This window comes from Anas platyrhynchos, chromosome 4, assembly GCF_047663525.1.
Source record: "Anas platyrhynchos isolate ZD024472 breed Pekin duck chromosome 4, IASCAAS_PekinDuck_T2T, whole genome shotgun sequence".
Taxonomy (NCBI): Eukaryota; Metazoa; Chordata; class Aves; order Anseriformes; family Anatidae; genus Anas; species Anas platyrhynchos.
This window is the reverse complement of record NC_092590.1, coordinates 50,152,310-50,165,323: the sequence shown is the minus strand read 5'-3', so window position 1 is coordinate 50,165,323 and position 13,014 is coordinate 50,152,310. Positions and strand designations below refer to the sequence as shown.

The 13,014-nt window shown below is 37.3% G+C and overlaps 1 protein-coding gene and 1 long non-coding RNA gene across 2 annotated transcripts in view; one reads left to right on the top strand and one right to left on the bottom strand.

Moving 5' to 3' along the window:
* The window catches only part of LOC140002480 (uncharacterized), a 57,564-nt gene that overhangs the window by 25,461 nt on the left and 19,089 nt on the right, over positions 1-13,014 (bottom strand). The gene's annotated exons all lie outside the window — the stretch shown is intronic.
* ALB (albumin) lies at positions 1,592-12,195 on the top strand. Its single transcript, NM_001310394.1, is given in 15 exon segments — positions 1,592-1,719; positions 2,712-2,772; positions 3,490-3,622; positions 4,528-4,742; positions 5,282-5,414; positions 6,199-6,296; positions 7,063-7,192; positions 8,174-8,388; positions 8,939-9,071; positions 9,456-9,553; positions 9,710-9,848; positions 10,378-10,601; positions 11,112-11,244; positions 11,708-11,764; positions 12,003-12,195. Coding segments are annotated over 14 exon segments (1,848 nt in total). The 5' UTR covers positions 1,592-1,634; the 3' UTR covers positions 11,759-11,764; positions 12,003-12,195.

Sequence of the window (13,014 nt, the reverse complement as noted above, 5' to 3'; positions counted from 1 at the left end):
CAGTTGAAATTTAAAGAAATTTAAAGTTCTTCTTGGATGGCTATATAATCATTTTAACAACTTCTTTCAAGCTGATGAGTGTCTCCTCCAGATGAAATTTATCCAGCTCTTGTTAATTAAAACTTAAATAATTACCTGCAATAAATAAGAATACTTCCTTACGTTCTGTATTAAAGAGGCTGAGGGACAGACTAATGTCAATGGTGTAACCATTTATTTCTGGCTGTTCAAACTACTCAGAGTGAATGATATGGAGGAGTTCAGCTCTCTTGTGTACTCTTCCCCAGCTCCCAATGCTAAAAAAAAAGTTGAAATCAGCGGGTGTACATTATACGATTTCCTGCTGTGGAACTGCATCACTTTGCACTCAGTAGGGATCAAGCCTTATGCTTGATATTTTTTGAAGCTTCTCACTGAATATTCTGGAAAAATAGTTTAAGCTTTATACCATGCCCAGGCACTCCATGCAAATGTCACAATTCTTCCTGTACCCGATCTCCTAAATTACTGACTAATTAAAAGAGGAGAGCGGTGCGTAGCAAAGAGAATAGTCTTTGAAGGATGACAGGGTAAATGAACATTCATTGGAAAAATTATCAAATGACAGCTCTTACAAATGTTTACAGATGTATTTGGCAATTTTGTGGATCCTGATGAGTAGCAGTACCCCATAAAACCAGAATGGGATCTACCAAATCAGGTGCTCAAACAGCCCTTTTGCTGTTTTAGCAGCCCTCCTTTTGTTACCCTAAGCCTATGTCCAGAAATCTGGGGTGAGGTGAAGTCTTACACAGAATAAAATTGTCATTTCCAACTTACTGACATAGGTTTATTGTCCACATGAAATTGTTCTACCCTGGAGCTACATATATTGTGAGATTCAGATTCCTTGGTTTCAAACTTTTACTCTGTTTCTTCAAGAATTCAGAAGCCAATTAAAATTGGAGATGCTGTTTACTGGTACGTTTGCACTAATTGTTATATTTTACCAATATGGAATTTTTATTCCAAATGAAAGGCTAGATTCACTTGTGTGCTTTGTGCCATTCCTAGGTGGGAAACACCAGTATTTCCTTCTTAAACATTCAATTTGTTTCTGTCCCTGAAGGACTGAAAGCATATAGCCTGTCCTAAAGAGATTGCCATCTCGTCTTTGTAAGGGGATTTTAAATTAAAACTCTGTAATTTTAAATGAGTATGTGAACTCAGTCCTATCTAGGTGAATTATTACTGTACAGTACCAACTTGCTGCACTTTTGAGCAAATAGTAGCAAAGAAGAAGCACGGCTATAGGATTAGACGATGACATTTTGATCTGATGCCTTGAACTCCTTGTTTGTAATTTGATAAGGAAATTTACGCAAAACTTTATCTGTTTGGATGCTGGAAGGTTCAACCTTTTCAGGACAAAAAGGTCCAGTGTAAAACATAACGAACAAATAATATCAAATTCATTTTTGGCAAGGACATTGCAAGTTTTGTAATCTTCTTCAGACCAAATGGAAATCTCCAAATGCCAGCTCTATGGTTAATATTTTACAGAAACAGGTAGTAAAGAGGTATATAAGAAAATGCTTTCCCTTCAATCTTCCTAGCATTTCTGAATAATTTAGCCCACATCATAATCTGCAACCATGAAGTGGGTAACATTAATTTCATTTATTTTCCTCTTTAGTTCAGCAACATCCAGGAATCTGCAAAGAGTTGCTCGAGATGCAGGTAAGAAGGGATTAATTAATTGCCCTTATGGTCTTTGTTATATTGACTTAATGACTGCAATGCAATTTCGTGAACAAATCTCGCAAGCCTGATCCAAAGAGGGAAAAGAAAAAAAAATAAAAAAGAAAAGAAAAGTGATTGACTTGAAAAGAAATTGAATTAAGAAATCTTGAGGAGATGGGTAGAATACTCCAGACAATCACTTAACCGAGCAAGTAGGTTTGGTGACGTGTTGCTTTGTACCGTGAATGAATTACATGAACAGATGTTGATTGTTACTGTGGCCACCTGCCTCAGTATCTGTTTGGAAAATCTTGTGGGAGTCTTCTTACCACAAACAAGCTATAACCACAACCTAGATTTATTACTATCAGGACCAAGTGAAGGGTCTCATCTGTTTTCCTGCTCGTGATGAGCTCAGATGGTATGCATTCAGTGAAAAATTCATATGTGTCTGCCCAGTTCATAATTTTGTCTTTGAAGAAAGAAAAATCTACTAATGCTTAGTCTAATCAAACTGCAGCTGCATTTCTTTATTTGTAGATTAGATATGGTCATGTTGGTTATGTAAAGTGCATGTGCTAACCACTAATATGAAGTCGCAGAAGTCATTTTGAATATAATTACAAAGGTGAATATTATATTAAAATAAAAAAAAATACACACCTGAGTGCCTTCAGAAAGATAGGCATGCATAAGAATTAGGTATTTGCAGACAAATGGTCATCTAAGACAACAAAGAATTCTAGATGGCCTGAAGAAACCTTTAGAATGACATACCTGGAATAGCTGTGCAGATTACACAGGATGGTGTATCCAAAGATGGGAACCACTCAGGATTAGCTTGGTCTGTTCCAAAATAATGATATGTGCAAGAGCTGGTTTAATGATGCACACTTCTGAAATCTGGCCTGAGGTGCCCAGAATGTATTCTTCAAGGGGGTCTAGCACAGCAAATGAACATCACTGTTCTTTTATTTTTTTTCCTGTAGATCACAAGAGTGAGATTGCCCACCGCTACAATGATTTGAAGGAGGAGACATTTAAAGCAGTGTAAGTAAATGTTCTGCTTACATGTTCTGATTGTTTTCCATCTCTATTGATATTGAATTAAAAAGGGAAACTTAAACACTGTATGAGCTCATGAAGGGTGCATGGGTCTCATCAAACCATTGCATTGAATTAGCCTTCTTACTGTTAGTATGCAAAGCTTACAGGTGCTATAAGAGCTGCAAAAGTCATGATGACTTTCTTGCTCTCTGAGACCACAACTCGTTGCATTATGAGGAAACCTGTGTTCCTCATGTGAAAATACATGTAAATAATACAGTTTTGATAACCTTTGGGTGGAGAGGAGTTATTCTGGACTAAGACATTACCAAAAAAACCCACAACCTTCTAGCAAGTTTTCTGAGACAATTCAATGATTTCCTTTTGAAATGGGTTTTGGGAATGGCAGAAGACCCTTATAGGAACATAACTATTTCTGAAAGAAGACACTGTGAAGAACATCATCTGTAACAATGGCAAAAGCAGCTTAGCTTATGGTAGTTAGGAATGTACTGGTTAAAGTGGCAGAAAATTCAAATCAGTCTTTTCCATGTTAATTCTAGTCTATCATTTAAGGAGGTGAGAAGAGCAAGAATATGGGATCCAGTATTAATGATCTTTGTAGTACACTATTTAAGCATTTGTGCATATTGTTTGAACAAGTAATTTTGAATCTTGTGTTCCTTATCTCCATATAGCAAAATTTGCTTTCTGTTTCAGTGCCATGATCACATTTGCCCAGTATCTCCAGAGGTGTTCTTATGATGGACTGTCTAAGCTTGTGAAGGATGTTGTAGATCTGGCACAAAAGTGTGTAGCCAATGAAGATGCTCCCGAGTGCTCAAAATCACTGGTAGGCAGCAAATCCTTTGGTATTGTGTTTCTTCTCATTATATGCAGCTACCAGAATCATCCTCATTAAGGATTTATACTTGTCATCAGTCAAGGTTCAGATTTTTATGTTGAAACAGAGAATGTATTTTTGTCAGGTTCTGAAACTCTGCCTTTCAGAAGTGTCATAATGATGGGTGGAGTTATATATTGGAGCCCCAAAAGCAGACTTCAGTACATTAAGTATAGTGTTGTCTATAAATAAATGTTACCATTAGTACAAGTACCCTGTCTGCAAAATACAGGTCTAACTGTAGGAATTTAAGCAGCCATAGTGTGTGGGTTTTCATACAGGGGTGACTTGAAAAAAATACCTGTCATAATTTAACATAAAAAGTTAAAAAACAAACAAACAATAACAACAACCTGCTAAGATCAGGTATCCTAAGATGTTTACAGGTACATAAGATCCTTGGATGCCTAGCAGGTTCAGCCAGGCCCCTGAGAAATTTAGGTGCTTGTGTTCTTGCCAGTTCTCACATTCAAACCAAATTACATGACTATATTAGTTCTCCCTAAAGGCTACCCAAGCTGATCATCAAATAGAACACCAAATCCTGCTTCAATTCATCTGAGAATTCACTTTAGTCAGATTACAAGTAACAGGAGACCACTGACTAGCATGGAGTATTTTAACTTATCATTTTTTTTAGTAGGGCATTGTAATTTTTGATATTGGACAACATAAAATAAAACTATGAATTTGTGCTGAAAGCAATGGATTATTCTGATTTATGGTCTTCCCTGGTAAAATTTTACTTACTTTTGAGTTTGGGCTTTCTCTTACAGATAGATAGAAAGTACATTACACTACCCATACAACAGTATCTTTCTAACAATAATTTTAACTCATCATGTCCCTCGTAGCCCTCCATTTTCCTGGATGAAATCTGCCAAGTAGAAAAACTCCGTGACTCATACGGTGCAATGGCTGACTGCTGTGCTAAATCTGATCCTGAAAGAAATGAGTGTTTCCTGTCATTTAAAATTCCCCAACCAGACTTCGTTCAGCCGTACCAAAGACCAGCTTCTGATGTTATATGCAAGGAATACGAGGACAACAGAGTGTCATTTCTGGGACAGTAAGAAAAATGGCAATTTTGTACTGTTTAAATATTTAGTTGAGTGATCCCCAAGGCATAGTGAGTGTGTAAGGACATTTGAAGAGGCTGTAAGCATGCAATCAATTATCTGCATGTATAAAACAGCTGCTTAATGATTTAATATCCAAAGCTCTCATCAAATTTTTTTCATTCCATGCCGGAGCAGGTTTTTCCATTCAAAATGGGCCTTAAATGATCACATTTTGTAAATCTTTGGGGACATTTTGCAAAAAATTTTTTTTTGAAAAAACACAATTTTTCCAACATTATTGTAGTAATTTACTTACTCCAGCTCTCCACTAACCCCATTCTAACCAGAAAGGATATGAAGAAAGGTAATAATAAAGAGAATAAAAATTGGCAATAAAATCCTGGGAAAATGGCCACAGATTAGTTTTTCACACTCAGAATTTTCAAATATTTCACAATGCAAAATCACAATGCAAAGCCATAAGACATTTAAGGCCATTTGCTGTTGTCATTGAAATATGTAACTTATGTTTTCCTTTTTCTTATAGTTTCATCTATTCTGTTGCAAGAAGAAACCCCTTCTTGTATGCCCCTACAATCCTTGGTGTGGCTGCTGATTATGAACACGCACTTAAGAGCTGTTGTAAAGAGAGTGATGTCGGTGCTTGCTTGGATGGCAAGGTAAAGCTAATCTTTCACTTTGCTTGAAAACGCTGTAGCTGGTCTGCAACATAAAGGTGATCCATAGCCAGAAGACGTGCTACCAAAGAGACTCTAGGGGAAGACAGATCTTTTCTGGCAGCCTAACATTCAATTTCCACACCCAACAGATAGGTGCATGAGAGGTCTCTCCTATTCCTCCCCAGTTCCTTGCATGAGCAAAGGGAGGAGAAAGAGTGAGAAGTGAGTGGAATGCTCCTGGCTATGTAATTCTTTGTAAGAAGAACTTGTAAAGAAGGGTCAGGATTAATCATGTGCTAGCACTTTGATCACTATCAGATGACTTCCACATAGAACCGTAGATTTTAAGTTAACTTTCAAGATTATTTGGCATGAGCCAAGTTCTCTCTCTGTCTCTAAACTCAGTTCCAGTGACTTCCATGTGATCATTGTGGTGCTTTAGAAGAGAACTTACGCTCTTTTGGGGCCACAGAGTTTAAATGAAATTGAATATTTGGTTATAAGAGCAGCTTATCATTAGGTGAATTGCACTATGCCATAAGAGCAGCTTATCATTAGGTGAATTGCACTATGCCATAAGGCATTGTGTATAGGCTAGAAGTTAGATGCTGGACTGGGAACTGATTAGGGCTGCCTAAGGAATTCTCAGTTTGCTTGGCTTTACATCAGTGCTAACTGGACAAGAACCTGTACTGTTTCTGAAGTGGGATTTCAAGATTTGCTTTCTGCTCAGTCCATTAAATGTAATTAGCTTAATGTGACAATGTGCATCCTATTACTATAGGAAACTGGCATAAGAGAAAAAGTCAAGAAAATAAGTGTGAAGCAGCAGTATTCTTGTGGAATCCTCAAGAAGTTTGGAGATAGAATTTTCCAAGCAGAGTAAGTTACAATCAGTGTTTTATAAAAAGTAGGCTTGTTGGCTTAAACCTGCAACTACTCATGAGGAAAATATCAACACACGTAATTCACTTCTATATGCTGAGTTTGATAACTGTACTCACGGTACTTCCTAGTGTAACTTTGGCTGAGGAACACTGTCCAACACAATAGAGATTAGTAGGTCAGTCTTTCTGGACTACACCTGCAGTGATCTCTCAGCCTATTTTTTCAAGTGTAGAATTTAGTTCTGGTCACGTTTCAGCATAAAGACTGGATGCAGAGGGGAACTTTTGTATTCCAAGTGGATAGTGAGTAGTAGTAAAAAGATCATCCATGTGAGTCACAAAGAAATGAAGCCATCCCTTGAACCAATACACAAGATACAGAGACCTGAGAGAGGTCACTAGAACCAGATTCCAATGTGTTTAATCTATGTGTTTTCCAAAGTTGTGCCCTGTTCTGATTCCTGTACTGTGTCTGTGCTAATACAGAGATGCTTTACAGTCATTTGAGAGAGGGGGAATTCTAGGGTGTGATTCTTATATATACACCTCAGATTAGAAAAATCCAAACTTCTTTCTTATTGTTCATTTTAAAGGAGAATTGGATTGCAGGTACAGGTGTCAATGCCTTTTTTTTTTAGCCTTAAGTTAGGTGAGAAGAATGAATGTCATCAGTGATGTATAGCATAAGTGTTAGTGATTTGCAAGTTTTCTGTTCCATATGGAGCTTTGAATCAAGTGTATTTTTCTTATTCTCTGTCCAGTAAACTTGCTTTACTGAGTCAAAAATATCCCAAGGCTTCATTCGCAGAAATCTCAAAACTTATCCATGATGTTAAGGATGTCTACAAAGAGTGCTGTGAAGGGGACATGGTGGAGTGCATGGATGACAGGGTAAGCTAAATATTCTTTAAAAATGTTTACATACACGAAAAACAGTAGGAAATTAAAAATTTCAGTAGCATGAATACCTGCTGAAGTTCACAGTCCTAGGAACTTCTATTCAACACTGCTGGAAGGTTTCTCAGTCACTAAAAACTTACAGTCAGCTCAGCTGACTGTTACCGGAACTAGGTTTTGGACCATGATCATGATGGCAAGGAGTTTTTATTGATACATATACACACACACACACATATATATACACACATACACATATATATATACATATGTATATACACACACATATAGTGTGTGTATGTGGTCAAAATCAAAATGTTCATCTGGGAGGGGGATTGTTTGATGGCATTTGATCAATTTAAGTCATTTGTAAACAAAGAAAAAGAAAGTGGAGGCAGAAAGAAATTCTTTGCAATCCTGCTGTGTGATTTTAATCACTATTAATCCAGTTTTTCTGTAGTCCCAATTAATTCTAAAGGACAGCTTGCATGGGAGGATTTGCAAAACTGCAATAATAACCGTATCTAAATATTGCCTGCCCAGCTGGAACTTAGACATACTTCTTAAACTTATAAGCAGCTGGTGTGCTGGTTTGGCTTCATAAAACTATGGTTTTTAATGTTTTATTTTCTATCAGAGCTGGACATGTGACAGGACTGAAAAGATTAATCAGGCATTCTTGTGACAGTCTCAGTGGTTTTAACTGCCTTTCCAGAGTTTGTCTCCTCAAAGATTCCAAGATCAGGGAGGGAAGCTGATTTTCCCCCATGCCTGTGAACATCTTGCTTAACACATGCAGGAAATGCCAGTACCTCTCATTATTTCCTTTTGTATGGAGACAGCATTTCTTTAGGAAATTGCTAAGTAAATAAGTAACCTGAATAAAAAAAAAAAGTCTGAAACAGAGAAGTTGAATTGATCTAACTTTAAATTATTATTTCATAGCTTATCTGAAGCTTTATTTTAATTTTACAGGCAGAGCTTGTGAACTACATGTGCTCTAAACATGAGGCTTTCTCAAGTAAAATCAAAGACTGCTGTGAGAAGCCCATTGTGGAACGAAGCCAGTGCATTATGGAAGCAGAATTTGATGAAAAACCTGCAGATCTTCCTTCACTAGTCGAAAAATACATCCAAGATAAGGAAGTCTGTAAAAGCTTTGAGGCAGGCCATGATGCATTCATGTCAGAGTAAGTAGTACAAACAGTATGTGTGCTTGTCCTGTAAATGATCTGCTTTTGTTTCTGGGCTATGGCCTTTTGTATCACTGGGAAAAAAAAAAAAATAATAAATCCTCTTGGATATTTCAAGTGTGTATGGAGGAAAGAGAGGACCACATAGAAGTCCAATGTGGCAGATGTAACTTCAGGCCTAGTTTCTCATTCATACTTTGTGGCTATTATCAAAGCTGAATTTATTGTTGCCTTTACTTTATTTATTTATTTATTTATTTATTTATTTATTTATTTATTTTGGTGCTGGTCCACATACATTGTCTGCTTGAGAAGCATTCTGTCCTGGGGAAACTACTTCGTTCCTCTTAAATTTGCCCTGTTGGCAGTCAGAAGAATGGCCAAAACCCAAAAAATTTTACTAAAAAAAGCAGGGAACATTTCAAACTTACTGTCCACCTTACTTGATCTCATCTGAGGGACTGTCACTGTCAATTACTGTGTGGTGCATGAGGAAAGCAGCATGTTATTCAGGAGCTCTAATGCTGTCAGTTTGTGTGTCTTTCAGGTTTGTTTATGAATACTCACGAAGACACCCTGAGTTCTCCACACAGCTGATTCTGAGAATTGCTAAAGGATATGAAACACTCCTGGAAAAGTGCTGCAAAACTGACAACCCTGCTGAGTGCTATGCAAATGCTGTAGGTGCAATGCTTTGTTTACTTGTGACTAGAATGCTTGGTTGGTACCAATCATGAAGCAATTCAGTTGAGGAGCAGACAAAAAGCATTTTGAGAGACTAATCCCAGAAGAAGTTAATATTCTGATGGGACATGAAGCAGTGCAAAGCCCATGACAAAGATATGAAATCATCCCAGCTTTTTTTTTACTGAATTTCTGTTAGAACTGAATGCTCATTTATGAATCAAGTCCCCCTTACTCCAGCTAGGCTAGAAGCAAACAGTTGGCCTTTCAAAATGCATATCTTAGAGCTACTAAGATTTAGAAGAGACCATAAGATATATTTGCATGATCATGACCAGGATGTCCTGCTCTGTTACTGATAAATTTTTACTTGTTTGCAGCAAGATCAACTGAATGAACATATCAAAGAAACTCAGGATGTTGTAAAGACAAACTGTGATCTTCTCACTACCCATGGCGAGGCAGACTTCCTCAAGGCGTAAGTACTTTCTGATAAGTATTCTCCAGCATAAACGATGATTCTGGCAGCTTTGGGAATATGCATTTGAACCTGACTTCTAGTTTCAGTTCACTAGTGTAGTTAAGCAGAGAATTCTTCAAAAGTGAGCAGTCATTTTTAATGCATTTTTTTCAGATTGCTGATCCGCTACACTAAGAAAATGCCTCAGGTATCAACTGAGACCTTGCTTGAAATTGGAAAGAAAATGACAGGCGTTGGTACCAAGTGCTGCAAGCTTCCTGAAGACAGACGCCTACCTTGTTCTGAGGGTTATGTGAGTACATTTGTTTATTCTTTTTATTCCTCTGAGAGATTTCTTCTATTCTCAAAAACATGGAAATCTGGTGGGATAGTAAACTAACACTGATTTTTCATAGCCCTCAAGCTAATTAGCAACGTAACAGACTTGGAAGTCCATTCATTTTTAATGGACATGAGGACCTAAATAGCTCTCTCAGATGGCAGCTTGTGAAAATTGTAACTCAGCTTCGCTCTCCTTCAGAAAGCAAAAGTCAGATGATTGAGTCTTTGGGAGCTTGTGTTTAGAAAAAGAGCCTCTTAAAAGAAAAACGTTCTTATTGATTATAGTCTAATGGTCATACCATCAACAGATTAAAAAACATCTGACTCCAGGAACACACATTAATTTTGAATTCTAAAACTGTGCCATTTCTGAGCAGCTGATTAGGTTGGAAAGCTTCCACTTTCAGCTATGCTATAGTGACACAAACATCACACATTTCTTCTGTTATTGTAGAAGGTTTAACTCATGTTTGTACTTTTTTCCATCTATCTCTCACCAGCTGAGCATGGTGATTCAGGATATGTGCAGGAGACAGGAGACCTCACCTATAAATGACAATGTTTCACACTGCTGCAGTGACTCCTACGCTTACAGGAGACCATGTTTCAGTGCCATGGGAGTAGATACCAAATATGTTCCTCCACCGTTTAATCCTGACGTGTTCAACTTCGATGAAAAATTGTGCAGTGCTCCTGCTGAAGAACGGGCAGAAGGCCAGATGAAGTAAGCTAAATTAAATTCCTTGGAGAATAAACTCAAAAACGTAACACTTGAGCAGGGACAGAAGTAAGCTAACAAAAACCCTGATCTGTTGTCTGACTGGGACTTCACTGCTGACAGAGAAGACCAGATGGATCTATGTATTTGTACTGAGCTTGTCAGCATGTTACATCACATAGTTAGGAAGAGGCACAATAAGTTACTTTCTTCGAATGAAATTAATGTCTTAACTAAATGTGACCAGTTTCATATACTGCCTCAGACAGTGCAAGTCTTAGGATTTACTCAGTTAACACAGCATACAGATCATTTCACTAAGTTCTTTCACATCAATAATCAGGATAACAAAAACCCAGCAAGTGATGGTGGTAGACAGGGAGTTTGGCAAAGACCTCTCAACGCATGACAAAAAGCCTCTTAAATGAACTGTATCTGCATAGAATGACATATTATGCATTGGCAAAACAAATGTCAACAGGTAGCGTTAACTATGGCTTGGTGCTTTGTTTTCAGATTGCTCATCAACCTCATTAAACGCAAGCCCCAGATGACAGAAGAACAAATAAAGACAATTGCTGATGGGTTCACTGCCATGGTAGACAAGTGCTGCAAGCAGTCAGATATCGAGACATGCTTTGGCGAAGAGGTATTTCCTAGCTCCTTTAAAAATAAAAATAAGCATACAGGAAACAGGGAACTCACTAGGAAACCAGCCACTAGGAAAGGGGTAGAAATGTCAGTTTCCAAAGAGCAATCTCTTTATCATGTGAAGCATTAATGGATCTGCATTATTGAGTGAATCCTTTTTTTTAAAAAAAAATATTTATTATTTATAACCAAAGTATCGCATAGGTACATATATTAGGAAGACCTTAGAAGGAATTATTCTGCCTGTAATTCACTCTAAATGTTTATTTTCTACCTTCGCAAAATTGAAAGATACCCAGCACACAAGAACACACAGCTCCTAAACTTAGAAAGTACCATTAGAATTATCCTTTGAGCCATAACACAGACACAAGTTGAAGTTCACAGAAGTTCTTGCACAAGCACTGCGTACTGTGTTCCCTTTGTTTCTCTTTCACAACTGTTTGAATTCCTTTTTCTAGGGTGCCAATCTCATAGTCCAGAGCAGAGCCACATTAGGAATTGGTGCTTAAGACACGGTAGGTAAAAGAAATAACATTTATATAAAAACAGGTAATCCCATCCCTGTCTCCCCATCTTTCTACCCATTTAACTTCAACTCAAAAAGAGCATCTAGCTGCCCTTTAGCCACCACATGTTGGCTTTCTCAATGGGTAGTCAACCAACTACAATCATACAGCATATGGAAGGTTGAAGTGCTACTAGAATGTTACTGCTTTGCAAAATAATATTATTATTTTTTTTAATCCCATCTAGGCTGCCCAAGGAGAAAATATGAAGATAAAATGCTTCTGTGTAACTTCTCCTGCCCATTACCTTTTTTCCTTGGTATTGAATGACAGTTTCGTAAATCTTCATTTTTTTTTGTCAAACCACATGCTTTTCCAGAAACTTTTCAATTCTATTACTTTGCAAAAAATGAATAGTAAATAAAATCATTTTAAATCTGCATCTGCCCTGGTCTGCTGGTGACTGCTCTAAGGCAAAGATCTTACAGGCACTCGTTACACAAGATGGTTGTTACAGCAGTATTTATGGATAGGCACCCCATTGTTTTCTCTATTTCTTGCTCTTTTAAAATATTTATGTCCCACCAATCGGATAATATGAAAGGTGGTATGATTTTTAGCTAGACTTTAATAGGAACATTTGACTCTTCACGATTATAACTACACAGTAAGAGAATGTTACAAAGAACCAATCAGTCTAAAGAAGATGGCTAGTAATGTTCTCTTAAAAATGAAAATAAGATTTTTATTTTTATTATTTTTATAGCCACAGATCTAGCATCTCTTCTCTTGCAAAGAACTGCACAGTGAGCTGTTTTTAAACATGTCTGTTTAGGCCTTTAGTTCTTTATAAAAAGAACTTCTGACTTTAGAGATGCCTTTTAAGAAGCCAACAATCAAAATCATGCCCTTCATTTCAGTGCGTTCCTAACAGAGACGTTGTTGGGTTCCACACCACTAAAACACCATGATTTTCTATTACATACTTAGTTTCAATCCACAAACAACAACAAAAAAGTACAAATCTTGTACAGTTGAATGTAGGATGACATGGTTTTTTGTTTGTTTGTTTTCCAGCTTAGAGCCCTTGCATAATAAAGCATTTTATGGGGGCAGTTTTCTTGGCCTTGAAACCCTTTGTGACTCTAGTTCATGAACCGAGAATCTTCTACAGGACCACATAAATACACTCAGAATGAAACACAGACACGAGGTTGAAAATGTAAAGGGAAGAATTTGTGAATCTTGATACAATTGGA